Below are 27,052 nucleotides of genomic sequence, written 5' to 3'. Positions count from 1 at the left end.
TTTCTTCAGATCTACTTTTTCTGTCCTGTCCTTCAGAACTGATAAATTTATTTGGCCCAACTTACAGGCCCTTTCCCTGCAAGTATGGCCTTAAATTGACAAAAGGAGTAAAAAGAACTCCTCTGTACTAAAGAAGAAACTTCCTACTCTGGTAGGGTCTTGATGCCTTTGGAATCATCAGTGGAACATTCATCTCCTGCTGGAAACATCTTTGACAGAGAAATAATAAGAGTCTTCTCTCAGTTTAGTTTCTTAGCTGCAAATGGAATCAGTTTCAAGTTAGAAATAAATGTTTTTAATTAATCAGCATTAAGTATATCTACATTATGGGCCTATTCTATGAAGCTACTCTGGATATCATTTAACAAAGGAACACTTCCTGAAGAATGCCCAGCTTTGCAGAGTGAAGAGTAAATAGATTAGTCAATACCCTACCTGAAGCTGGTTGCGATTCTTCTCTGTAAGAAAGTCAAGTTGAAGATCATGTAAATAATAATGGAATGACTTCCCATTACGATCACAGAACAATAGTGATTTGTTAACAAATTCCTGTAGTATATCTTCAACTTCTTCAGTTTCCATATCCCAAAGAACGCAGAGAACCTAAAAAAGACACAATAAGAATCAGAAGTAAGAGGTAATATGACTTGTATGAATATCATAAAAGGCTACGAATTAACTGACAACTAAACACATGCTAAGAAATATAGACACATTACAAATGGTGATAAATTCAGTAAGTTACCCATTCTTCCATATCAAACTACAGGACAGATAATACAAATTATGCCATCTTTTGTCTGTGCTGATTTATGGTGATTGTATCTTTTTCTTAAAGGAGACAAATTTCACATCAGTTTTTAAGCCTTCAGAGAGCTCAACTACAATCTAATTAAAGAGCTATATATAGAACGCACATTAAACTTAAGCATTATGAATACATTTAGTCAGTTACAATTTTTTTAGTTTCACTACTGACAATAAAAGGCATGATACAATAATGGACCTGACCTATCCAATCTAGTAATTACTACTAAGTTACATACAACATAAGTTATACACAAGAATAATGTTATGAATTCTTTATTGTTTGTATCTCACTAAAAAGTATTAGATTTCTGCATTGCTGTTATTACCTTAGTAGGTACTTTAACATCTTTTGGGAGGATAGAGAGGTCTTTATAGTAGTCTTTATAATTGTCATTCAGTTGCTCAACACTTATGGACATTGCTTCATCAAGGGCTTCATAATCATAAGAAGAAGATTTTCTTATTCTTTTAAACTGCTTATTCTGCAGCTGTTTGAGATAGTATTCCCAACGACTAGGGAAGTCTCGTAATAATGCACCTATCAAGGATATCACAAGAGGAGAACCTGAAGGAAAAGATTAATTTGATCTTAGAGGTTTTCAAGGAACACAATCCAATAGTTTAGTCAAGTGGTTGAAGTCAGGTCATTTTCCCAATACACTGATTAAATTCTTGAGGTGTGGAGAACAGACAAACAAAACATGTCATCCATCTGGACACCTAGACATCCATGTAGTCATCTGCAAACTCACCAAATTTAAGTGTAATACGGGGGCAAGGGGAAGATATGCTGAAGAAAACTACTTGAAAAATCAACATGGGACACTTCTATTTAGTTTAAAAAAACAAAAAGCATTTAACAAGCACATGCTTTACTTAAGGTGTACAGTATTAAAGAATGTTCCCTCCTCTATTTCTAAGTCAAAATCTAGAAGAAAAAAATACAGTCAGTGGTAAATGGTATGTTAAAGAGCAGCAGTATACCTTTGCATTCCCTTACAAGGCAGTTAGCTTGTTCTGGCAGTTCTGATATTTTCATATTCACAAATAGGGATAAAATCTCCAGTCCCTTCTCATGTGCTAGTCCACTTTCCACATGAACCTCATATTTATTGCCTAGACATAGAAACATGGAAAAAAAATTAAAAGAATGTAAAAAATCCTATGGAAATTGAGAGCATTTTCTGAGCAAAATCTGGAGCAAAGAACCTGGCTCATGATTTTTTGCACAGTATTTTAAGTATTTTATATAACTAGTACTAAGAAGTGATAAATTCTACTTACCACAGTCAAGTTTGCATTAGAGACAAAAAAATATTAGACTATAATCTAGTAATTACAGATGCATTATGAGCATGTCATAGCAGTGACTGCTTAATAGCTTAATCAGTCTAACAGCAACAGTGTCACAGAAGTTAATTTATCCTGTTGAGAATAACTGCACTCTTCAACACTTTCAGGATAACATATAATATTTATTTCACAGGGAGCATAAAGTCTTACAGAGCAGTATTCTAAAACTTTGCCACTTGTGCACAAGTTGATAGACATAGATTCTATCAGATTCTTTTAAAAGTTCACAAGAACAAACTGCATACACACAATCTGTGGTGCAGGAGACGAAACTGTTCCTTACCAGCCACAGCATCTGTTACACTCCTGTCTCTGCTGGTGATAAGAACCTGACATTGATTATCAAATGCTTTTAATACCCAGGAATCCCAAATGTCATCCAGGATCAAAAGAGATCTAGTGCAAGAAGAAATATTGCAGATTTCAGATCAACTGTTAGTACTAAAATACAGTATTGCATTTTAATAATGAAAGAACATTTTCAGAATTTACGATGTGTCATCGCATAATTTTTTTGTATTAATATATAAAATACCTTAAGAGGGCATTAAACATGGTGCAAGAAAGCTGAATGCAAGTATCTCAAAGAAAAGTTTTTAACATTTATTGCTTTATAGCTATAATTGAAGTGTAAACAATAAAGTTTTTGAGAAATTTTTCTATTAGTAGATGCCCGGAAAAACAGAAATACTTACTCTGTTTTTCAAGTCATCGGGTATCATGACGAAGAAAAAAGTTGCACAGGACTAGATAACAACTCTGCTTAACACAGGCTAGTGATAAGCTTTGTGGGAGAAACCATTTCAGTTTCCTTTTGACTCAAGAGTTTTCAATTTTGTTCTTGTATCTTCAGAAAGATATATGAGACTAATCCTCTTGTGAAGGAATTGTTTTGAATGATGAGGCTCTTTTTACATAAACAACATTTTATAGTGACTACATATTCAAATCCTATGGCTAGTTGCATTTGTAGATTACTACATGGAATTTCACCAGAATAATGTATAGTAGACTTCCCTACACCTGCCTATATGTGACAAAAAAGTTACTGAAAACTGGTTTTAAAAGGTTGGTTCCAAGGGAGCAAGAAGTCAAAAAGCTGGCAAGTAGATTTATGAAAAGAAATACCAGTTATTTGAATTCTATGTGTTTTGTGAAGGAAAGAAAATTACTGAAACCCAATCCTACAAATTGTTTACATTTACTGCCTTTTTTATGTTAAAAAGGGATGGAATTTCCAGCTACACTAGTCATTGGTTAAATTGCCCAATTCCCACTGAAGCATGCCTAGACTTCTGCATTTTAATTCAGCTAAATGATGCGTATACCATCAGTGCTTAAAAATAAGGATTTTATCCTTCATAAACAAGTGCATACACATTATACCACATTTTCAAAGTTGCATATAAGTCTTGGACACCCATATCTCATTTTTATACAATTCCTCTATTAACACCCTTTTGATAAATCAGAGGGTTTACAAGAACACTATCATAGCCATAAATGACTAATTTTGTGGTACTTTCACACTTGAAAATATGCTGGGCAGCATGAATTACAGCCTGATTTTATGTTTTTAATTAATCTGAGAACTTCAAAGACCTCCCAGTCTTTTGGTACCTGTGACTTTCTTCCCCAACCACACCAACAAATCTTAAGTCCTAATTAGAATTATAAAAAAAAATGTAAAACCCCCAAAACACTGTGATAACAATCACAGGAGATTTAATCCTGAAATTTCTTACTTTAAAGAATATCATAGCTTTAATTTCTTCAAACATAATCCAACAAAATAAATAATGCTATTTTGCTCATAAAGTTTTCATTTGATTAATACTTTAATCCCAAGAAACATACTGGATTCACAATTTGAATCCCTTGATTAATACTTTATTCCCAAGAGATATACTGGGTTGACCATCTGAATGCAGAAAGAGCTGAAGTGACTTTCTGTCACCAAAGAGAATTCCAGCGCACAGCAAGCTCCTACACAAGCCTTAGAACTAGTGAAGCTTGGTTTCCAATGCACTTGCACCCTATGAACCTCAATCCCCAGCACATTCCCCTCTACCTCCTCCCATGCCCACTATGATTTCCCAGATAACCCATCATCAGCAAGACAAACTTGTTCTTAGAGCATTCTCACATATTCCCAACTGGGCAGGATGAAGCCCAGGCTGTAGCCTGTTCCAAACAGAATCACAGAATCATCTAGGTTGGAAAAGACCTTGAAGATCATCTAGTCCAACCATTAACCTCACACGCGGCTTGGTGAGCACCCCAGCCAGCTCCTTCAGCACCCTCGGGTGTATCCCATCCGGTCCCATAGACTTGTGTGTGTCTATGTGATGCACTAGGTCACTGACTATGTCCTCCTGGATTGCGGGGGGGTCGTTCTCCCAGTCTCTTGTTTTCTGGCTGAGGAGGCTGGATTCCCTCAGTCAACTAGTCTTGTTATTAAAGACTGAGGCAAAGAAGGCATTAAGCCCTTCAATTCATTCAGTATATCCCTTTTCGCCACTGTCAATTTTCAAAAACTTACAGAATTTTCAAAGATACAAAGTTCCTACCTTTAGAGTCAATTCTGGCAATATGCTCAAAGTGTTTAGGATAGAGGAGGAGAAGAGAAAGGGTAAACAGGACTAAGATGAACAGCGTGATCACATTAACATGGTTTTGAAATGGCAAAAAACAGTCAGACTACAAAGGTTTTGTAATCTATTCTTGTCACTTCTCCTTGAGGTGCAGGCATTCTCTGCAACACTCCTATTAAACATCTGTTACTTTATCTTGAAATAGACTAATGAACATTGCCAGGTCAACAGCATCCCACATGAGATATCTGGCAGTCTATAAGGAAGACACTGCCACAGCTGGCATTGAAATGCCCTCAAATAAAACCAAGTGCCTAATTATTTCCAAAGCTGGCATTTTCTCTTTTCCACTTAGTTTTCTCAGCATACAGGTGGGTGCTCTTTTGACAAAACACAGTAAGCACCTCTTAAATTAGTCACTTTGTGCAACTACAAACAATCTAGCATAGCACAGCATATCAACCATGCTAGGCTGTCATGTTTCTTGGCTATACAGTAGCAGCCAACTTCTGGAACAGTTCATGATGCCATAGGGATACACCTTACAGGAACATAACACACAGCTCTCCCTTCTACTCAGAAGAGACTGCGATGTTGTGCATGAATTAAACATCCAAATTCTTCTGTATTGAAGAATTTTGGTTTGTTTGTTAATGAATAAAAAGTAACAAGAATTGTGTCAATAGAGACAACCACTTAATATACCCCAGAGAAACCTGCTCTTTCGGTTGAAAGTGTCTTGTTTGCACTTTTGATACAAGACCTCTGCATAAAATTAAAAATTTCTTGTGGAAGACCTGGCAGTGTTTTTCAAATCTTCGCAAGAAAGGTATTTTTTTTCCCTGTACAAAAATGACAATATTCTTCTACTCTATGTGATCTGTAAAGGTCACAAGGTTGGAGTATTATTCCTGGATATCTCACTCAGGTGCAGGCTTGTTTAGTTTAGTGCAGATTTTCCCAGAAAGTAATGAAATCCTCAAGAAAAAACAGAAACTCTTGTTCAAAGATGAAAAAAGCTGTGCAGCGACTGAGATGCTGTTTGATTAAATCAAATCACTTTTCCTGAAGTTTGAAAGAAACTGGTTTCTTGGTGATAATTGATCATATCATCAAAACCTGCTTTCACTTTGATAACTCTAGACAAAACACTTTAAAGAGACATCAGCTGTTCTGGAAAGGAAAAATTTTCTGCAGTGATACACATCCTTTTACTGCTGTAAATCCTCACACATCAGCAAAGCATCCTTATGTACACAATGAGAACACTGAAAGTTGGAGCAATTCTTATTTCCAACTGTTTGTTCCCGACTTTCATTATTCAACAACTAATAACTTTACAAGTGAATGTGACTCCTGCACAGCCGATTAATGTATTCTGTTAGCAGAAGCCTTATTAGTCTACTAAATATATTCATATCCAGGACAAACCTACAATGTGTCCCTTAAGTTACTCCATTAAAAAAACCCATTTAAACAGGGACAGAGTTATACTATCTATATTTTACATCTGCCTCTAGCATCTATTTACCTTTCAGCTTTTGTACACTTATCTGGACTTAATTATTCTTTTATCATATGTAAGTCAGTAATTTAGAAAATTTTAACAGGAACTCCTACACAGGAATTAAAACTTCTAGAAGTATTGTTAATTTCACATGGAATAACACTTTCTAATTATCTACAGTAAAACAGAAAAAGGGGAAACAAAAAGTGGAAGAGTTAGGAAGTTGGTTTTAAAAAAAAAACACCACACCACAGCGACATGTAACCACAGCACAGATGCCTTAGACAATTAGACTGAAGTTACTCTGCAAAGTTTTATCAATTAAAAGAACAGTCTTTAATTTTACTGACATCACCTGGGATATCTGCGTAGCATCAGTAAACGAAGACGATCTTTAGCCTCCTCAATGTTAAGTGGTGGCCTTTGTGAAAGAGCAGAGTCATGTTCTAATCTACTACAGAGATTCTGAAGTTTTATTAGGAGCCCTGCTTTGTCCTGTTTTCCAACAGAGATCCAGTGAACTCCTCCTGGAAAGTAATCTAACAAGAAAAGCAATATTAATCATGCTATACATTTAAAATCAGAAATATTTAATAGCAGCTTACAACAGCAATCAATAACTCAATTTCAATTAAAATATAAAACTGTAAAGTCTATTGCAAGCCAACCTTGCAACTCTACCATTAACACAAAAGGATGGTTCTACAAGACCACAACTCTCTATTTTTAAAGGAACAGGCTTTGTAAGGCAAATTCCCACAAAGAATTCACACTGCCACTGATGATGTCATCCCCCATCTCTACATGCTTTTCCTGCCTGTCCCTTGGCAATCCCTTCTGCATCCATCTTGCTGCTAGTCTGACTTAGCATTTGTACTACCGCAGGAGTTCAGAGTTTGGGATGTGAAAATTATCCCAAAACAGTAAACAGGAAGGCATGTAAGAGAGTCAGCTGTAGCAGAGGATGCTGTAGCCTCTATCCCTACATCATGTTTTCTAATGCTTGAGTCCCACTTTCTCCTTCAAGTGTCCTATGCAGGGGAAAAAAAAATCATTAAATGATTTCATTTATGATCTGCTTTAAGTGAAAGTGAAACTAGTGTAATCACTCCACAAATGCCTGCCATTATTAAAATATATGCAAAAGTTAGAGCAAGATCTTTTAAACTCACATAGCAACCAGAAGAGTCTGAGGATTTAACAAGCAATGCCCAAAAGGAATATAAACTAGATATGATTATTTTGCACTAACAGAAATAACAACTTTAAGTTTATCAGGGATGCATCTACTCTCATAAACCAAAGCAGATTCCAAGGTGAAAAGCTATTGAGAATCTTTTCCCATAAATTAATAAAATACTTAGTGGTCCTAGAGCACTAAATTGTTACGAAAGCTGTAAGCTGCAAGCAAATATTTCAGAAGCACCTAAGAAATTTAGAAACCTAAATCCTAAATTACTTTCAAGATGACATAAGATACTTCACCATATATGTCCAATACACGTATACCTGTAGTAATTTTTATAAAAATATAGATGTTTTTCTAAAAGTACCTTCGAGAAGCTGATGATCCCTTAAAGCTTCTGCTGTTAAAACAGTCTTCCCACAACCTGCCATTCCATAAACTGTGACCCAGCCTGGATCATTTCCCAAGCAGAACAGTTTCTGTTTAATAGCATCTACCAGTTTTGGACGAGTGACAAACACAACTGGTCTCTGTGGTACACCTCCTTCGCAGAGAATTGTCTTAACTAAAGTTAAAAACAAGAAACATGAAAATAAACAGTAATTTCTAAATGTGATGCCTCTTCAAATCAAACCAAACAGCTCCCCACCCCAAATAACTAGTGGGGTCCCCTACAAATGCTCTAAAAACTACTGGACTCACAACACCAAATACTGAAAAAATACTGCTTTTTAGAAATAAATTACTTAACAGGTAACTAGCCTCCCACCTACAATAGTGTTCCAATTAATAACTACATATGAGGCAAGCTAGTTACATCAATCCCTAGAAGTGAAAAGTTAATTAACAGCTCCAGTAGAAACTGTGGCAAACACAGGAGCTCAACATCACTATACCCAACTACGAAATCACTTTCTCACCCAGAAGTTATTGCCCCATGGATGCAGCAGAAAAGAAAGCATGCTGTGTAAGGCTTTTACTTTGTAGTTAACAGCACAGCATTGTGGTCCAAGTAAGACTTCCTTTGATTTGATCCAAGATAAATAGCACGACTTGCAATAGAGCAGGTAAAACATAACAGGAAAGGAAATGTGCATTTATCTGTTGCTGCTGGCCACAAAGTGGCCATATGTGGTGCCATATTATAATGATAAGCCTTGGGAAATCTTACTCAGGTAATCAAAACGCCACATGCCTATGACACTTAAAATGTAGAGTGCCAGTAAATATGGCAGTTAGACATATGCAGTTAGAAGGTTCTTCCCATCAGAAACTATCAATTCATTTCATGTCAAAGATGATACTGATGACAATGTAGGTAAAAGTTATGAACTTATGTAGAGTAACTAAAAGACCTGGTGGAGAGAATTAAGCAACCTAATAACTCGATTGAATATTGGAAGGTAGACTGCGTGATTAGAGATTACTCTTTAAGATACACGTCAGAATTTTGGAGGCTACAACTTTTTACGCGAGATTCAACTTCTTTAACATATACGGAAATAAAAGTCTTTCATGTACAACAAAAATGTTACAGTTTTCTCTAAACTGTGAGAGCTTCAGGTTTCCTGTCTTTTAAAATAAACACTACTTAATATGAACATTTTCAAGATGACCTACAAAAGTTCTAACTGTTGCAACTCTCCTATCATATTAAATATATGAAATACAGAAATACTGACTACTACACCACCAAAACAAGTGAATGCACCAACTAGTCCTTCTTCACTGGAACAGGTATTACAGATAGTCACTTATCAAGGAATAAAAAAGGCAACTTTTCTTTACTTTCAAGCACAGGGATTGCTGTAGTTACACTGACCGTATGAAGTCATTCCATCCATTGAACTCTTTCTGTTACCAGAGGAGATGGCAGGGATGCCGTCCTGAAGAAGTGCAGCAAGATCTCTGTACCCTTCATGGAGCAGTGCATTATAAAAGGATCTGTATGAATTATTATCTTTTGTAAGAATAATGTTTATTAGCATAGCTGCTCGCTCCTTCTGTGTATTCTAGAGAAAACATTAAAAGACATGTTATACAAAACTGAAAGACCTTAGAAATCACCTAATCTATCACTCTGTCAATTATAGACTGTTTATAGGTACAGAAATAGCCTTCAACTTGACCAAGCCACCAACTCACTCTTATGAAGTGCAATAAAAACTGCATGGTAGGCATACACTAAAGAATTTGTTGAATTCAGGAAGGATAGACAGAAATCGCTTTTTAAAAAGGATGATAAAACATGTGAGTAGACTAGGAAGTTAAGTAACAGTCAGATTATTCTACCTGTTGTTTCACTCTCTCCTCCTCCTGTAACGTTAGTACTTCATCAGAAATCATACGATCCATAATATAAGAGGTCTTGATGTCTTTTTCCAATGCCTGGCGATGCATAAGTAAATAATTTCTACTCTTGACATCCATATTTCTTCAGTATGAAAAAGAGGGGGGAAAACAAAACCCGTCAAGTCAGAACCAGAATATAACTTAAAAGTACAAGGAGAGAAGTTTTAAAATAGCTTATGAATTGTGGTTTTAAAGTCAGAAAAAGTGGCAGAGCAGCTGCATTAGGGGAAAATATGGTGAATCTTCAGACAAGCTCATACTACAAACTGCAGAAAGCTAAAAAATTAAGTTGATCTTTTACTTCTGTCTTGATAAAGAGACTTTCATACTACTGTTATATGAATTTAATTACACTGTTTATATATATATAAACATATGTATATATATACATATGTTTATACACTAGTCTAGCTTAGCTGGACAGCACAGTAGCATCAAGAAAATACTGGGGAAATTAATATTTCTTTTTATCAGAGTAAAAAAAGGCATATTAATAGTTGTGTTGGGTCTGTGTGTGTGGCAGGGTTTTTGGTAGCGGGAGAGAGCTGTGAGAAGCTTCTCAAAGCTCCCCCGGCTCCAAGTCAGACCCACCTCTGTGTCAAGGCTGAGCCAATTAGCAACAGTGGCTTTACCTCTGTGATAAATGTATTTACGAAGGGGAACCTGGGAGGAGGAGGAGGAGTTGTGAAGAAGACACCTATGAAAACACCAAAGTCAGTGAAAGAAAGGAGGAGGAGGAAGAGGAGAGGTGCACCGGAGCAGAGACTCCCCTGCAGCCCATGGTGAGAGGGCAGGCTGTGCCCCTGCCACACATTGAGGTCAGCAGTGGAGCAGATGTCCACCTGCAGCCCATGGAGGTCCCCACGCCAGAGCAGGTGGCTGCACCTGAAGAAGACCAGGACTCTGTGGGAAGCCCCCAGTGTTGTAGTTTGGTGCTGGGAGGACTGCAATACGTGGGAAGGACCCATGCTGGAGCAGCCTGGGAAGAGTTTGCAGCCTGTGGGAAGAACTCATGTCAGAGAAAGTTTGTGGAGGACTGTCTCCCATGAGAGGGACACCACACTGGAGCAGAGGAAGAGTGCAAGTCCTCCTCCCCTGAGGAGGAAGGAGCAGTGGGACTCACTGCACCCCCCACCCCCCTGCCGCTCAGGAGGAGGAGGTAGAGAAATCGGGAGCAGAGTTGAGCCCAGGAATAAGAGAGGGGTGGGGGGAAGGGGAAGGTGTTTTTAAGATGTGGTTATACTTCTTGCTGTTGTACTCTGTTGTTAAGTGTTGTTGTTAGTGTTTGAATTAAATTGATGCTCTTTTTCTTCCTCTAATGAGTCTGTCTTTTGTCCATGACCTGTAATGGGTGAGTCATCCCTCTCTGTCCTTATCTCTATTCCCGAGCCTTTTACTTTACTTCCTCATTCCCATTCCTGAGGGGGAGGGGTGAGCGATAGGCTGTGTGGTGATCAGTTGCCCTCTGGGCTCAAAACACAACAATAGTTAAGTTCTAATAGTTCACTAGCTACTGTGAATATGAACAGTATTCTTGAAATATTGTTTAGATGTCATAGGCTGTTATGTTTAATAAAAACATCCAGCTAAGCATTATTACAATCAATCTGACCACAGTATTTCTCAGCTCCACTTGGAGGCATATAAAGCACACATAAAAAGAATTTCAACCTTTAACAACTAGACTCATAGTAAAACTTTTGTGCTCACTACATGAATGGAAGGTTTCATTAAAAAAGCATGTATGTACTGCTAATTCTTGAAAAAAACAAAAAGATCCCAGTGCTTTTCCTCATTTCTATGAATTTATGTTTATGAACAGTTGCAGAACTAAAGAATCACAGTCTGTGCAAGCTTCTCATTTACTAAGAACTTGCTAAATGTCTCTACGAAAAGGTCTCCTCCCCGCCCAATACATCCCTCAAAATTTTTAAGTCCTTGGATCATGTGATTGGGACAACAGGATGAAAAAGAGAACTGGTCTCATGGCTGACAGCCCTGGGCAGAACTACAACAGAAAATAAAATCCCTGCGTACCAAATCCCATGAGATAAACTCGATGTTGTCTCCAAGTTCAGGACTTGATACAACCACATTTGGATCTTGACACATGACGTAAAGATGGAGCACCCAGCACTGCCAACGACTGAGCTATACCTTCCATTGTCAGCACCTGATATGCAACTAGAAACTTGCGTTCTTCCTGTATGTCATTAAAAAAAAAAATTGCCTGAAGACAATAGAAGGTGAAAACTATTGTCTACTACGTAAACGTTTTCCAGTACTGATCAACTGTCCCTGAGAGTCCCAAATGATCTCTCCAATCACACTCCTGCTGATCGACGGAAGGGTCCGTAGGCAGTTGCAAGCCCCTCCACGGAGCAACTACGCACCTCTGTGCAGAAGCATTCACACCTTTTCCTTCACTCCCTCCTTCAGCAGCCGGGCAGATGCAGTACAACTGCCTGTGGATAAACCCACGATGGAGTGCCTCTTCTGCTGTCCTGACGGAATTTCCTATTGTCACTGCAAAGTATGTGGTTAGGAAAGTCTTTCACCCTACCTTTACCCCACCGCACTGTTTAGGAAAGGGGACTTGTAAGCTCCCCAGTCGAAAAACGTCCAGGTTAAAAAAAAAAAATAATAAAATCATCAATCCACACGTGAAGCAAATACAAGAAGACAGCACCCCACAAACACGCAAAACAAAGGGTGACCTCACACCCAGACACGCCTCACCGGAGCCGCCGTTACCAGCCGGAGGGAGAACGAAACAGAAAGCGGAGCGCTCAGAGGGGCGGTCCGCCGCCGGCCCACCCCCGCCGGGCCGGGGGGCTCTGCCCGGCCACCTCCGCAACTCCCCGCCCCAAGGCGGGGGGGACGAGCCGCCTCCGCGGCAGGCAGCTCCGGAGCCAGGGGCCGGTGTTCACCTCAGGGGCACCGCGGCAAAACCGCCCAGCCACGGCCCTTCCTCGTCCCGTCCCGACCCTGCCTCCCCCTCCGCCACCGCCGCTCACCTGCCGGGCAGCGCCGGGCCCTCGGGAGCCGCCGGCAACAAGTTCTCGCCTGGCCCTGAGGAGGAGTCGCCAGCGGGCGAGCGACGCAGAGCCGCGAGCGCTTCCTCCTTCCGGGCGCGGGGGCGGGGGAAGGGCCGGCCCGGCCCGCTGCCCCTCCGGCGGCCGGCAGCGGCCCGGCCCCGCGCCCAACAAAGCCCCGCGCTCCACGCGCCGGCGCAGAGCCGCGGAGCTTCGCCTGCGCGTACCGGGCCCGCTCGGCGGAGCGGCGGCAGCGGCCGCGCGACTGACGTGGCGCGCCGCGGGCTGAGGGAGCGGCGGCGGCTGCACGGGCAAGGCGGCAGGCGCTGGGCCGGGCCGCAGGTGGGGCTCTGGGCGCGCAAACGTGGTCACGGCGGGGCAGGACGGGCCCTCCCCGCCGCCCCCGCCTTGCAGCTGAGGCCGGGAGAAGCGCCGGGGCTACGGAGGGTGCCGCGGCGCAGGAGCGTGGCAGTGGCCGGAGGGGGTGCCCGGCCGCCGAGGGAGGGGGGAAGGCGGCCCCAAGCGCTGGGGGGTCGGTGGCGCTGCGGGCGGCCGCTGGAGCGACGGGGCCGCGCGAGGAAGGGCGGCGCTGGGGTTGGGTGGTGTCCCGCAGGCCTGCCCCGGGGGCGGGCGGGGCGGCTCCTGGGCTGGGGGTGTCCCGGGAGCCCCGGAGGTGGAGGGGCTGTGGAGGTGCCCCGGAGGGGAGGGAGCAGTCGGTGGCTTTGCCCCGGGCCGAGCGCAGGCAGGGCTGGGGCGGCGGCCGGGCTGTGTAGGGGGGGCTCGGGAAGGTCTCTGTGGGGAGCCGCGGTCGTTCCTCTGGACCGCACGGGGCTGAAGTTGTCCTTCTAAAGCTGAGTTGTTCCTGTATTAAACTATTTTCCTAACTCATAAAAGAGAGACCTAAAAGAGGTGTCTCTTTTTTTTTTTTTTTTTAATTTTAATTTCATAATACATGCCTTCAATCCCAAAGGTGCTTTAAAAGTTACAAAATTCGCATTTTTGCTGTTTTTCTTGAGAGCAAGAGGTGGTTTTTTTCCTACATACCTCAAACTCAGGGCATGCTTCCCAGTACTGGCACTCACAAACAGCTCTAAGATTCGTGCTCTGGTAACAAATTGGGATTTTAAACAATGCGTTTTACGCCTTTATCTGACTATGTAAGTATCTCTAATATTTAAATATTTATATTTTGATATGTGGCAATACTGCAGAATGATTCAGAAAGAAGCAAAACATTTTTGTCCTAAATTGTGCTAAGCCAAATCCACTAAGGATCTAGTCTATTTTGAGCAGCATGGTGGAAAATTTTAGGCTTAAAAATTCCACTCTGTACTTCCACCTGGTTGGTTAGACTAGGAGCTCTTTTACTTTTCAAAACTGGAGATTCATGTTGCTTGAGTCTATTCAGACCTTAATTTTAGCAAAGACAAAATTGTAGCTTCTCTTTTATCTAGATGCATGATTTCATTAATCTTTATTTTTCTATTAATGACTTTCTATTAACTGATGTCTCTGGTTTTACAGATGACATGAAATCATTGCAACAGAACTATTTCTAAATTAAAGCTTGATTTGCAATCCCATTTTTAAAAATGAGAAACTTAATTTGCCTCTAATGTGGAGTAGGTAATTTTAAAAAAAATCTACAAGTAAAACAGGATAGTGAAATTGATTAAATTGTGACAGTAATCGACTATAAAAAGAAATATGCTTTCAGTCCCTCTGATTTTGAATATATCTTCAAAATGGCTGATTGTACAACAGATGAAATATTTCTAGAAAGGTGAAATTAGTTAAAGTTTGAAAAGTCAGTTTAATAAAATTGGAAAGCAGTGCTCTATAATATAGAAAACAAATTTTCAGTGACTTATGAAAGTATTGTGATGCTTTACAAAGGTTTACATAACTAGAAAATGTAAACATTTTTGGAGGTATATTTGTAACTAAAGGGTAAAAGGTTGTATTTGAGGATGTTTAGAAGGAACTAGTCCTTTTCGTTGTTTTTTTTCCCTAGCTCTCTCTTTTGCTTCCGCTTTTTAAAAACAGAAAATGTCTGAAGTTAAGCAGAGGAAAAAAGGTATTTCTTCGTTCAAGACCAATAAAGGTTCTCAAAAGGTTGAGAAGCACAGTAACTGTGGGAAGCTGGCAAGTCCCAGGACCAGCCATAATTGGAGTTCCTTTTGGATGGACTCACGAACGAGCTTCAGCATAATTTTCCTTGCTGTTTGTCTGGTGCTGATCTGGTAGGTAACCCTACAAAATGGATTTTAATACTTTCTTTTGTACTCAGTACTGTATTCAGTCACGGGCAATATGTTAGTTACATTTGAACATAGTGTTTGGGTTAAGTGACTATAGAAACTTGTTAAAGCTAGAAGGATCATGAAAAGAATGGCAGTATTCACAAGTGTGGAAACATTGGTATACAGTAAGGGATTATAGAAGTTTGATCTGTTCTATCATGTTGAAAGTGTGAAAGGTGCCATGCTCATGAATTGTAAATACCTGCTTTGGGGACTACATCTAACTGTGAAGAGCAACTTAATCTGACAGTAAGTACAACAAGGCTCATTTGGCAGATTATAAATAATTCAGCGGTAGAAGTGAAGTAGAGTTTTCTGTAAATAATCTCAGCAGTGTGGTAAATTGTTTATCAGATGGAGTCTTCAAGTAAAGGTCAAATAGCTTTGTAAAAGATGTTTTAGAACATCTCAGCAGCATCACTACCTTAGTTTCACCAGAAACTTTGAGCTTCATGCAGAAATGATACAATGAGATACTGAGAACTCCAGTGCAAGAAGTTAGTCCAGATTTTTACGCTCTAGGTATCAATCTGAAAATTAAGGTAAAATTTGTTTTTATTTTAACATCACCCAGATTTCATTATATAAATCTTTGAGAAACAGAATGACATAGTAGAATAAAATAATTAGTGATGCTTCTGCTTACTGTTTTATATATGTTTATGTCTGGTTTGCATTTATCATCTATAGCTAGCATTTTAGCTTTTCTTGCCAAGCTTAATCTGTATAGAGTATTGTAGATCTTTTGAAACTTCTAATTGCTATTCAATGTGTTTAATGTCAATTTATGAAAGCACAAATATTTTAAATAAACTCTGTTGTTCTAGATAAAATTGTTCTTACTACTGAGAGGACCCCTGCATAGTCTACAACAAGCCTTGTTTTGGGATTAATAAACACCCAGCAAAAATCAGGTTTTTTTGCTTGGTTGTCTCATTTTCTTTTTAACTGGACAGCACTTACAGTTCAGAAAACTCTCAAGCTCACGGTAAATGAATCTAGAATGTATGTAAAGTACAGGACTGAGAACTCTATTAATCTGTTCAAAGCTAGCATCATCATAACAGTAGCTATACAAGCTTTGAACCATATGTTCCTGGATGGTTACAATTAAACAATGTTAGAGTTAACCAGCCTTTCTAAATCCAGAGGTTTCTATGTACGATTTTATGATACTTAGCAAGAAAGTTCCAAATTATTTTTTTGCGGTTTATTTCCACTGATTAAATAATACATTATCAGCAAAATACATTGAGGCAATGCATTATGAGCATGTAACAGCCCCTCTGTCAGCAGTCTTATCAGACATTTTTCCTGTTTGAATAGCATACAGTGTAAAAATGAAGCACGTTTATGGATGTTCCCTTATTTTTCTACCTCTATTGGATGGTAACTCCAATATGAAAGACAGTTCAACTTCATTAAATTCTGATTTTTTTTCTCTCACATATTGATTAGCAAATTCTGTGAACACAAATCTCTGCAGTAACAGATTGCTGTGAGTCAGGTCCTGGAACACTTAATATGTGCTAATTATATAGTTATGTTTACTATTTATTTACTTGCAATTTGCAGGTTCCTATTTCAGCAGTCAGGTCAATTTGCTGATATGGAAGAAAAGTACAATTTCTTACAGCAAAAAGCTGAAAAATTCCTGGATGTGGAAAATAAAATTAACTTAATTTCTGAAAAGGTAATCATTAACATCTTAATTGGATAACCTCTGGGGGACATTTGCCATTGTTTTACTTTGTTGTCATTTAGTTAAATTTAACTGACTGTTTTAAAATAAATTCTCATAATGTATTTTACTTGCCTGTGAATAGGCCTTTGGAGAATATTTTGTGTGACTAAACGTGTCAATCCATACCATTGTTCAAATATGTGAATATAGTGGTTGTATCTCGGTATTATTTTTTAGACACTAAGCTATTTTTGAAAACTTACATTTATGCACATACGTCATTCTACCAGTACTGTTCTGTGTATAATTCTAATGTACATTGATTTGCAGAAAATTTACAGGCATTTATGTAGTAGACCTGTTCTAATGATATGAAAGGCCTAATAAAGGGATAGTTTTATTTTTTCATTGCTATTTTATTTTATCTACGTGTGTCATTAACAAGTAGAAAGCCTGAGCTGGCTGCCAAATTATCCTCTATATTTTACAGATAATGATGGGATTAGGATTAGAGCATGGTTTATGCCAGTGATGATGTTTTAGCACTGATCTCATAATGATGTCATTTATACATGATGTAATTTGGATGCTTATGTACTACACTTTATATTGCAAAATGTTGCATGGGATTTATGTAGTGTGATATATTTTACAAAAAACTCCCTCAAAAAAAACAAACCAAAAAATCACCATGGCAAATAAGGGATTGACAACAAAGAAAATGGCATATATGCTATAGAAATTCAACAACAAACATAACCTTTTCTGTGACTTTTTCATGCTAGGTTAATCAACAGTATTTTAAAGATGAATTATGAAAACAAATCTTATAGGAGCTTTTTAACAAGTAAAGTGGCTTCTAAGGGACTTTATTCTCTGTTAAATAAATGCAGATGGTTTTCTGTTCTTACTTTCGTTAAGTAGACATGGATATTGTTTTGTGTTATAAATGCAGCTTGAGTCTTCTGAAAGTATCCTACGAGAAGCTGCCTCATCCATCTCTGTGATGACGGAGTTTGAGCAGGAAATACCTTATCTTCATAACATCATAAATGATATTCAGAACAATCAACAGACTCTCTCTATAAAGATGCAGAGCATTAATGAGAAGTTCCAAAATGTTACAAATTCCTGGAGAAGAAGCTTGGATGAAATGAACACAAACACTAGTGGTTTAAAATCTGAAGCAAAGTTCATACATACAGAAGTTACTTCCCAAATTAATGAATTTGACCAAAGAATTAAATCCCTTTCAGAGAGAGTAAGAGATTCAGAAGACAGTACAGCCAGAAATATCAAAACACTAAAAAGGCAAGAAGATGATGAATTCTCTAGAGTTGAACATAAGTTGGACTTGCATGCAAAGGCAGTTGAAAAGCTAGAACAACAACAGAATAGTCTGGTAGCCAAGGACACAGACCTGAATCAGAAACTTGTGAACTATGAACCTAAAATTGAGGAGTGCAAGACCCATTTGCCAGCAATTGAAAATGCTATTCACTCTATTCTTAGATTATCAAGTGAATTGCTAAGTATGGAGAAAAAGATCGAGGACTTGACAACACAGCTATATACTGTTGAAAATCGTATGTTGAAAACTGTTTCCCATACAGTGGCGATGCAAAAGGTTCTTGAAGGCATGCAGTACAATGACAACATACTGAAAATGCAAAATGAAATAGTGGTTTTAGAAGAAGTAGTGCATGACATAAAAGTATCTTCAAAAGCAAAAGCAAGCTGTAACTTAGAAAATGACCAGAATGGGGATAAGTGAATTTGGACATAGGGTTTTCATTGATGAAAGAGCCTGTTAATTTATTATAAATAATGGGATTCCAACATATGTTAAGGATAGCTGAAATATTGTCATTAATTTAAATAGGCATTGGATCAGACTGAAAGGCAAACTAGAGAGCAAGAAATACTGTTTTAAATGAGGAAAAGAGTATTTTCTTAAATTAAGGATTATTTTCACCTTATTTATTAAAAGTTCATTTTTATTAAGAAGTAATTTGAAGCAAAGTATTGAGATTTAAGGAAAAAAATTCAAAACCAGAGACATCAGATTACAATTTATATTTGGTTTTCACTATGTAGTTTTTTATATTGTTACTTTTTGTATTATATTCCATGAAATTGTAACACAATGAACAATTAAGTTCTTATCTCTAGGCAGATATACATGTACCTCACTTTTAATGTATTATATACCATAATGTTTTTGTACTTACAGTACAGACTTCTCAATGTCAGAGTTGTTACCGGAATCTACATATTTTATGTGCAGGAAAGCACTAAGTACATTTTTAACAGCTGAAGCTTAGATATAACAGCATTGCAGAAAACACTAGTAAAGTACCCTTTACTGACAACCTGCTCTTGTACTGATATTTGTAAGCAAGGGATTATGTAGCAGTTGGTGTTATCTTTTATTTCTTTGATCCCATGTGAATAGCCACCTTAGACCTCATTGCCAGCCCTTTCAAACTTCTTAAAATCACTGCCGTAGTTTTGTTCTGCCAATGAAGCCATTGGACCTACATATAGACTGAAGTTCTTATTAACATATTCCTGTTAGCTGCTGCTTCTGTCATTTAATTTGCAAGTTTGGTGTCATCAGTCATTGTATTAGTTTGGGGTTGGGGTTTTTTTGTGGTTTTGTTTTGGTGCTGTTAGAAACAAGTTTAACCTTTTCTTATGTAGAATGTTTTCAGTTAAGCATTACATGACATGTCTGGTATTGCTTTGCATTACAAAGGGAAAAAAACAGTGTCACTGACATTGTTTCCCAAAGAGCTGCAAAAGCAATTACTGAAAGCCATGGAGTTATGTACTTGGGGGCAGGGAATATGTAATTTATCCATAAGTCTAATAGATCTACTTATATGGGATGTAATACTACCTAGTAGGCCTGTAGTTGTTCACTGAAATCTGGATCTTGGGACCACTATAAATTTGTGTCTACAGATTTGTCTTGATAATTTCCAATTCCTGATTTCTAAACTCAGCAAAGGAGATTGCTTAGTAGACAGTGTGAACCCACAACATTTATGACTTAATCAGGCTTAAGTTAAATTATTCTGGTTTTGTACATTAATTTATGTAGAACTCTACTGAAATCTTCACTACAGTTAATGCTGCCCATTCAAGAGACTATTAAACCAGCATTTCTCAATGTTATAGTCTTAACAGTTTCATAAATTTATTACTTATATATATAGATTTGTATCTCTTTACAGTCATACTCAATAAAATGTAGTGGATTGCCCTGTCCTGGTACATAATCTAATTCAAAATAAATTGCTCTTCTGGAAAGGGTATGGAATAAATACTTTAATGTTCAGTGTTCCATTAAGAAATACTATTCTATATGGAAATGTTTTGTAAATACTTTTCACAAGTGTGTTCCCATGTGTCTACTTTATACATTTTTGGGGAAAGGTGGCTAAATGACCAGTGGCATGCTCCCCAATTTAATGTTGAAAGCTGAATGTACACGAGATTGAACAGGAAATCCTCATCCTTAAAGAACAGTAAGTAGGAAACCAGCATGACTGTCCACAGCCTAAATTTTGGTATTTTGTTTCTAAGCAAACAGTTCGTGCTACTGAGGAATGACCAACACTATCAAAAAGTTTAAAATATTTGTTTCTTTGGTGATATTTTTACTACTAGTATCAAGAAAAGGATTAGTGTGGAACTAATTATAGTCTCTTAGAATATTCAGCTTTTCTGTTTCTTTCCAAGTTCTACACTGACTTGTTAGGGATTGAACAGGATAGTATCACTTGGGTATTTTCCTTTCTTCCTCTCAAATTTGAAAACCAAGAACAAATTGTTGAAAAAAGCAGAAAAAAGTGAACTAGCAAATTCAGCCCAGAATCCCAACAGTAGCATGCATGTTCCCTCATTAACATAGCTTTTCTAGAGGCAGGCTGTTTTAAGTCATGTTTTTCCTGTAAAGTAGTTTGGTAGCTATTTAAACAAAAGGGAACCATGCCTAATTCCTTTGGTTTTTTATTCCGTTGAATAGATATGATTACCAAAATAAAAACACCTCAGTTAAATATGATCCATGATTTCTGAATAAGAGAATTTTAAAGTAGGCATCTTTTTAAAATGTTACTGAATATCTTTCTACATGTGTCTTTCCAGATCACACAGGTTTTAGGCTTAATACAAACATTTCTCTAAATCAGAAGATTGCATTTGATTACTTGTGTTTTCAGAATTCATGCTGGAAAGTCATATAGCACCTTCCTGTAACTTTTGTTATAATAGAAGAAGCAGTAACACTTGAATTTGCTATGTATACTGAAAGGAAAAAAAATGAAATTTTTGTTTCTGTTGCAACAGAAGTTTATTTCCTAAAGACAGGGTTTGCACTCAATTTTAGTATCAGAATAGTAAGATATTTCATTAGTTTAGAGCTTTAATTTTGATACGAGTTATTAAACTAGAAATTTTGTCAAATATTTTTATTTGCATCCCTCTAGTGTGAAAAGACTTGGAACGTAATGGAACAGCTGGAAGATCTTCAAATAATTTCTCACATTAAACATTTGCAGGAAGATATTTATACAATGAAAATATGGTCTAGCAGCATAATTAAAAAACAAGAACAACTGCAGAAGAATTTGACAACTCTTTTTCATGCAGTTTCAAGTGTTGAACAGAATGCAGCTTCTGTAGCAAAAAACATAACTTTGACGATTGTGACAGTAAAAACTGACATAAGGCGCATTTCAGGCCTAGTCTCAGATATGACTGCGTTGACAAATTCTCTGCAAACACTAGAAGATAAAGTAGAAAAAGGTGAGAAGATGACAGTAAAAAATATAGGTGACCTACTTACCAGTAGCATTGACCGAAGTACAGAACTACAAAACTTGGCATCCAGTAACGGAAGAAAAATTGAGCAAATTAAGACAGCATTATCTGAGTTAAGGAGTGACTTTAACAAGCATTCGGATAGATTTTTAAATCTCGAAGGTGACAGAGCAAAAGTTCTCAAGACTGTTACATTTGCAAATGATTTAAAACCCAAGATGTACAAACTTAAAAAGGATTTTGCCATCCTGGAGCCATTAATAAACGACCTAACACTGAGAATAGGAAGATTAGTGGAGGACGTATTACGACGGGAGAAGGAAATTGCTTTACTGAATGAGAAATTTTCCAATCTAACAAGAGTTCAAACTGAGATCAAAGATATGAAAGATGAAGTAACCAAGATTTCAGACATGAATTGATCACGGTGAAATGCCACTGCCTAAAGAATAGTAGTGTTTGAGGAGTGTTAACTCTATCATGTGTAGTACTAAGAAGAAAGACCGTATTTAAAGGCTTCATTTAGAAGCACACCAAAACTTAACTAGTGATTTGTCCTCTTCCTTTGAAAAGGACAGAAAAAATTCATACTGATTTGAAGGGACAAGGTATAATGTAAGAAAAAAACCCATGTCTCTGTGCATGTATTTATCTTTCTGAAGGATGACAGATGCTATATTTAATAAATTGCTTGTTTTGTACAATAAAACAGTGTTAAAGTATAAAATGTTGTTCTTGCCTTTAGAAAGAAAGAAACATTTCTTTTTCGTGAAGAAAGCAGGACCCAAGACTCATCTTCAGCTTTCCTTTCCTGCTCCAAAGGAAGGAATAAAATTGTGGTTTCCAGAAAGAGTTAAGAGTTTGTCAAACTGCAGCAGCAATTTAATTTTTGTCTCAATATATTCACTCTGATTTTTGTAAACTATAGCACTTTTTTTTAAATAATATTTAAAGAGGTAAATGCAGTGAAGCAAGCAATGCCCAGAAATATTGCTGATGCCTTGCAAAGTTTGTCACACATTTAGATGGAATAATTTGCATAAGGTTTTGTGTGAGGCTTTATAATTGTAAATCATAATTACTGTACAGCACTGTTATGCCTTTAAAACACAGAACTCTGTATGAGGACAGTGCTTTGAAGACCTGACCCCCCTACTGATGGCTTTCTGCCAGTGCATGGTATCTGTTCAGAAATCCGAACAGTGTTACTCATTCATTGTTCCTTAGCCTGTGAAATACTATAGTAAGCAGCAGAATTAGCAAAGAGAAGCTACTTAGGTCCCAAAAGGTTAGACTGATACGAGCCACTGGCAGTATTTCTGTGGTGAAGAGCAAGAGTTTAACAAGATCTGAGGCATTTGAAAATGTGGTAGGCGATAGACTGAAGTAACAAGATAATGGGAATGGGTTTAGCAGAGGAAAGGAGAAAAAATACATTAAATAGGAATAAAAATTACTATAAAAACAATTAGGAGAGATGCAACAATTCAGAAAATCCCTATAAATGAAATTATATCAAGAAGTACAAGCATACAGTAAGGCCTTTATAACTTCTCAATTGTTTAGTTGGTCATACCTGAACACCTTGCAGCTACTAGACTCTTGATTGTATGGAAGATATAACCATTCCTCTCCCCCACTACTCTCCTCCTCATTCAGCATTCCACGTCTTTTGGCCTGCTTCATGTTACTGGTCTTCTGTACCTTGCTTGCTTTATTGCCCTCAGTCAATCTCAAATGCTTCATTTCATCAAGTTTTCCTCTTTTTTGGTATAGGCTCATTCCTACTTCCAATTTTCTTTTATCCCTTTCCAGTCCACCTGACAGACCACAAGGATAAATCTGTCAAAAGACAAGGTTTCCTAGAAAGTGGCCACAGATACTATTTACCAATCAGTGTCCCTTTGCTCTTTCACACAATTCTTAAGCAAGACCCTGACGACAACAACCAAATGGCATTTGAAAAAGAAAAATTAAAGAACATCCGGAATGATCAGCCATGCTAAAGCATGCATTGTGTATCATACCTGGAAAAAAAAAATATACATGCACGTACACCATAAGAGTTTGGGGTTTACATAAATATATCTCATTTGTATATTAAAGCTTGATATTCACTGAATCCACCAATCCTGGGGTGGTTCTATGTGTGTGCAAGCTCATGTTAGTCCCATCAAGGAGAGCACTTGGCACAATAGCAGTGTGAGAAATCTGTCCTATATATCTTTCACTATGGCCCATATGATGCAGGGAACAGTGGATTAATTGCATCATGGGCTATAGTAATTTTACTTATTTTGTTTTCAACTTTATGAATGAATCATTTGTGGTCACTAGCCAGTAAAAATCCAGAGAGGCAGAACTGGACAACCAGTAGAGCACTATCTACCCAAGTAAAGAGAAGTGGAAAATACACTCCAGCTGCACAGTTAATAAGAGAAGTCATGACACAGCAAAGCGGTCTTTCTGGATGAAAAGAACACACTCTCACTTTGGGAACAGTAACCAGAAAATAAGCCAGGATAAACTGTCGATTTCACTTTCAATCCCCAAATGAATAACCTCCAAATCTTGAAACACATCTACCAGTGAAAAGCTGGGTATACAGTCCTGTTCATGGTCCCCATGGGAAGCATGCAAAAAATGTTACAGAACCATTAATTTATCTATAGATGTATGCAGACCACCCACCCTTCCTTCCCAGGAAGGGCAGGTCCAAAGTATTACCATCCTTTCAGAAACTTTGTTGCTACAAACGAGAGAAAAAGCTTTACGTCACAGAGGTAAAGTTTACTTGAAAAAAATAAAATAAAAAAATAAAAAACCCACCAGGATCTAAAGTTTACACACCTGGTGTATTGTGCTCAGAAGTAAGCAGAGTGATCAGTAATTCTTGCATAATCTGCACAGGTATTACAAATCCTCATTTGCTCTTCAAGCACACACCTCCACTGTACTAAAAAATTAAATGAAAGATTTAGAGTAGCTTTGTAATTACACTGGTCTTGAGGACACAGCCAAAGCTCTTCCTACAGTGGAAAAGATGATGTGTAGAGAGAGGTATTTTTCATAAATTTAAAGCAGACTACTAACACCACCTCCCTGGTTTAGTACTGTCAGTGGTGAGGAGAGTGTCAGCTCAGTAAACTACCCCTGACATAGTTCATTTCCAGGGGTGTTCAAGGATACTCTCTATAATTTTATTAAGTGATTGAGAGATTCAGGTAATAATGACAGCTATGCTACTTAAAACATATCATTCCATACAGCCCAACCTGTAGCGATACTCAGGACATCTTTGCTTTAACTTACTGTGCAGGTGTAGAACTGGCCAATTAGATTCTTGCCAGCAACTCACAAGGGGGGGAATCAAAACCAATCAACAACAGCATTAAGTGATCAATGCTGAAAAGTGACACAAGCAAAGTAATCCCAACACATTAAAATCTACTTTTAGACACTAGAACATCAGCTCAGCCAAGAAGTTTCTGCTAGCAACATCCTTCTCCCACAACAGTTATGAAACTCGTATTCTGTAACAAGCCCATATAACTGCTAAGATCAGCTATCCAAGATACTCATATTTACTATAAAAAAGCAGGATGTTTATTGTTTTCACCGTGAACTACATCATTTCTATGTAGAAATGTAAATGATTACAACTATTTGTATTATTACAGCCCATTTTAAAATGATATGCAACAAACATTTCAGCAAGTATCGGCACATTTGATGTGTACATATAGTAGTACAACCTGGTACAAACACAGGGCATAAATGGAATTGTTATTCCAAATTTATATAGACAGTATGCTTTAAACCAGAAAGCTGATCTCAGCTCCAGTAACAGCAAGAAAGGATGTTTCCTCCCTCATAAAACAACATGCACAAGTAGCTTACACATAATCCATGTTTTACAAAGCACTTTGGGGTTTAGTGACTGGTCCGGAGTTAGCCAAGTCCAAAATGGAGTGCTCCTTTTCAATACAGGACCTTCCCTGCAAGAAAAGCTCAAGTCCATCAAAAGCACCACTGTGCTTTTCCTCTGCTCCATCCTTTTGACTTCGGGAAAACTTACCACACATTATGCTATAAAGCAGTTATCAATGACAAAGTTGACCTTTTAAATGCATTTTAATACTAGTTTTTCCACTAAAGCTTATTTAAAATTATCAGTAGGTGACTTCTTAAGCAGTAACATTTTATATTAAACCCCTTCATCTCAAGCATCCGAGCAAGCCTCTGGCTGAATGTCAATGAAGTCAGCAGCTGCAAGGCTTGTGCGCGCTCTCTCTCAGGTTTTCCACTGAAACTCAACACTAGAAGTACCAAAGTATATTTTCCCTTTCTCAGTTAGAGAAGGGGAATGGCTAGTTGCCACTCGTAGTCTTATCTCAGATCTACCTTGATAAAATTATCTGAGCATCTTTAGGTAGTTTCAGGTCTACCCTTGAGCAGTAAGAAAATAGATTTAAGATTCTCTTATTACTGCACATATTTAAAATGGCTGCACAAGTGACCCAATTCTAGAGGAAAAGTGTGCGATTTTGCTTCCCACATAGAGCAAAAAACAGTCTTGAGAAATTTAGCTTATCATTGGATTACTTGACAGACTACCTCACTGCCTGAGCCAAGTTTGTCTCACTCTTCTGCCTGCCTTAGTGTGACAAAAGTGCTTCACTTTCTCAGGATTAGAAGGAACTTGAGATGTTTTCCAGGAAACAAAAGTCTACTGAGTTAAAACACGCCTTTAAAGAAGCTATGATAGTCAGTACACAAAAGTGATACTGTTTTTTCTAACAAGTTTAACCACATACAAAAGTTAACTTCAAAGGCTGATGTAACATCAGTGGCCTTGACATGAGATCAAGTCATAGTTAATGCTCTTCTCCAAGAAAGCTCTTCGGAGCATTTAATGATTCGTTAAATAATTTCAAAGCTTCCCCCTCACAATAGGGCAACAAAATGTATGTACATACTTATATCATGAAATATATTTAATTCAACACCAAAGTAGTTGTACAAATGTTTTATTTAGACTTACGGAATTTGACTTTGCTGTATAAATAATGCAGTTTGATACCAACCACTCTAAGAATGTGTCATGGTGACAGGGAATATTAGATTTTGCTCCACATTTTGAAAGGTACCAATTCAATTTGGATGGTAGCATAACCATCCAAAATCTTGGAAGTCAGGAGGGTTTTCCCGGAGGGCGAGAAGCTCAACACTATGTAAAATAGTAGCAGGAACATCAAACTTCAGTAAGACACAGTGGTCAGTATATTTATGCTACTCCCATGCCACCTGCTTTCATTGTTCTTTTGACCCTGAAGGACACAAGAGGAAGGAACAGTACAACGTATGTGAACGCCAAGCTAGAGTTCAGTACCGTAAG

General features: G+C 37.9%; 2 protein-coding genes across 19 annotated transcripts in view; one reads left to right on the top strand and one right to left on the bottom strand.

Annotated features, from left to right (window-relative positions):
- APAF1 (apoptotic peptidase activating factor 1) overlaps positions 1–13,049 on the bottom strand; it is a 39,643-nt gene extending 26,594 nt beyond the window's left edge. For 7 of the 12 annotated variants that reach the window (XR_012629235.1, XR_012629237.1, XM_074870809.1 and 4 more), the window contains exons 1-9: positions 12,820–13,021; positions 9,743–9,884; positions 9,273–9,462; positions 7,818–8,015; positions 6,620–6,803; positions 2,447–2,559; positions 1,795–1,926; positions 1,137–1,375; positions 436–603 (exon numbers count right to left, since the gene is read on the bottom strand). Coding sequence is in view for 9 of the 12 variants with exons in the window: in XM_074870809.1 (XP_074726910.1) it covers positions 436–603; positions 1,137–1,375; positions 1,795–1,926; positions 2,447–2,559; positions 6,620–6,803; positions 7,818–8,015; positions 9,273–9,462; positions 9,743–9,880 (1,362 nt within the window). In the remaining 3 variants the exon portion in view is untranslated. Of the gene's footprint in view, positions 1–147; positions 257–435; positions 604–1,136; positions 1,376–1,794; positions 1,927–2,446; positions 2,560–6,619; positions 6,804–7,817; positions 8,016–9,272; positions 9,463–9,742; positions 9,885–10,393; positions 10,500–11,839; positions 12,165–12,195; positions 12,776–12,819 lie in introns of those variants that run through there. The other 5 variants (XR_012629238.1, XM_074870807.1, XM_074870808.1 and 2 more) reach the window with 5 other exon arrangements.
- IKBIP (IKBKB interacting protein) lies at positions 13,022–22,381 on the top strand. 7 transcript variants are annotated; one of them, XM_074870820.1, is made up of 5 exons: positions 13,070–13,179; positions 13,808–13,994; positions 14,884–15,080; positions 16,716–16,833; positions 17,780–20,153. In XM_074870820.1, the coding sequence occupies exons 2-5, from the start codon at positions 13,968–13,970 to the stop codon at positions 18,596–18,598; spliced, it is 1,161 nt and encodes a 386-aa protein (XP_074726921.1). In that variant the 5' UTR covers positions 13,070–13,179; positions 13,808–13,967; the 3' UTR covers positions 18,599–20,153. The 7 variants fall into 7 exon arrangements, with proteins under 7 accessions (XP_074726924.1, XP_074726921.1, XP_074726922.1 ...); XM_074870821.1 differs by having other exon boundaries at positions 13,080–13,179; positions 13,893–13,994; XM_074870823.1 differs by lacking the exon at positions 13,808–13,994 and having other exon boundaries at positions 13,022–13,179; positions 14,852–15,080.
- Positions 22,382–27,052: the final 4,671 nt, after the last annotated feature.

Source organism: Strix uralensis, chromosome 5, assembly GCF_047716275.1.
Source record: "Strix uralensis isolate ZFMK-TIS-50842 chromosome 5, bStrUra1, whole genome shotgun sequence".
Lineage (NCBI taxonomy): Eukaryota > Metazoa > Chordata > Aves > Strigiformes > Strigidae > Strix > Strix uralensis.
The sequence above is the reverse complement of the archived record's forward strand: the minus strand, read 5'-3'. Positions and strand labels throughout refer to the sequence as shown.

Excerpts from the sequence above, each read along its gene's own strand:
- IKBIP (XM_074870820.1), top strand. The coding sequence starts at position 13,968 with ATGCGTTTTACGCCTTTATCTGACTAT. Across the intron at positions 13,995-14,883 it reads TTACGCCTTTATCTGACTAT|AAAATGTCTGAAGTTAAGCA; the intron begins GTAAGTATCTCT and ends TTTTAAAAACAG. Across the intron at positions 16,834-17,779 it reads TTAACTTAATTTCTGAAAAG|CTTGAGTCTTCTGAAAGTAT; the intron begins GTAATCATTAAC and ends TTATAAATGCAG.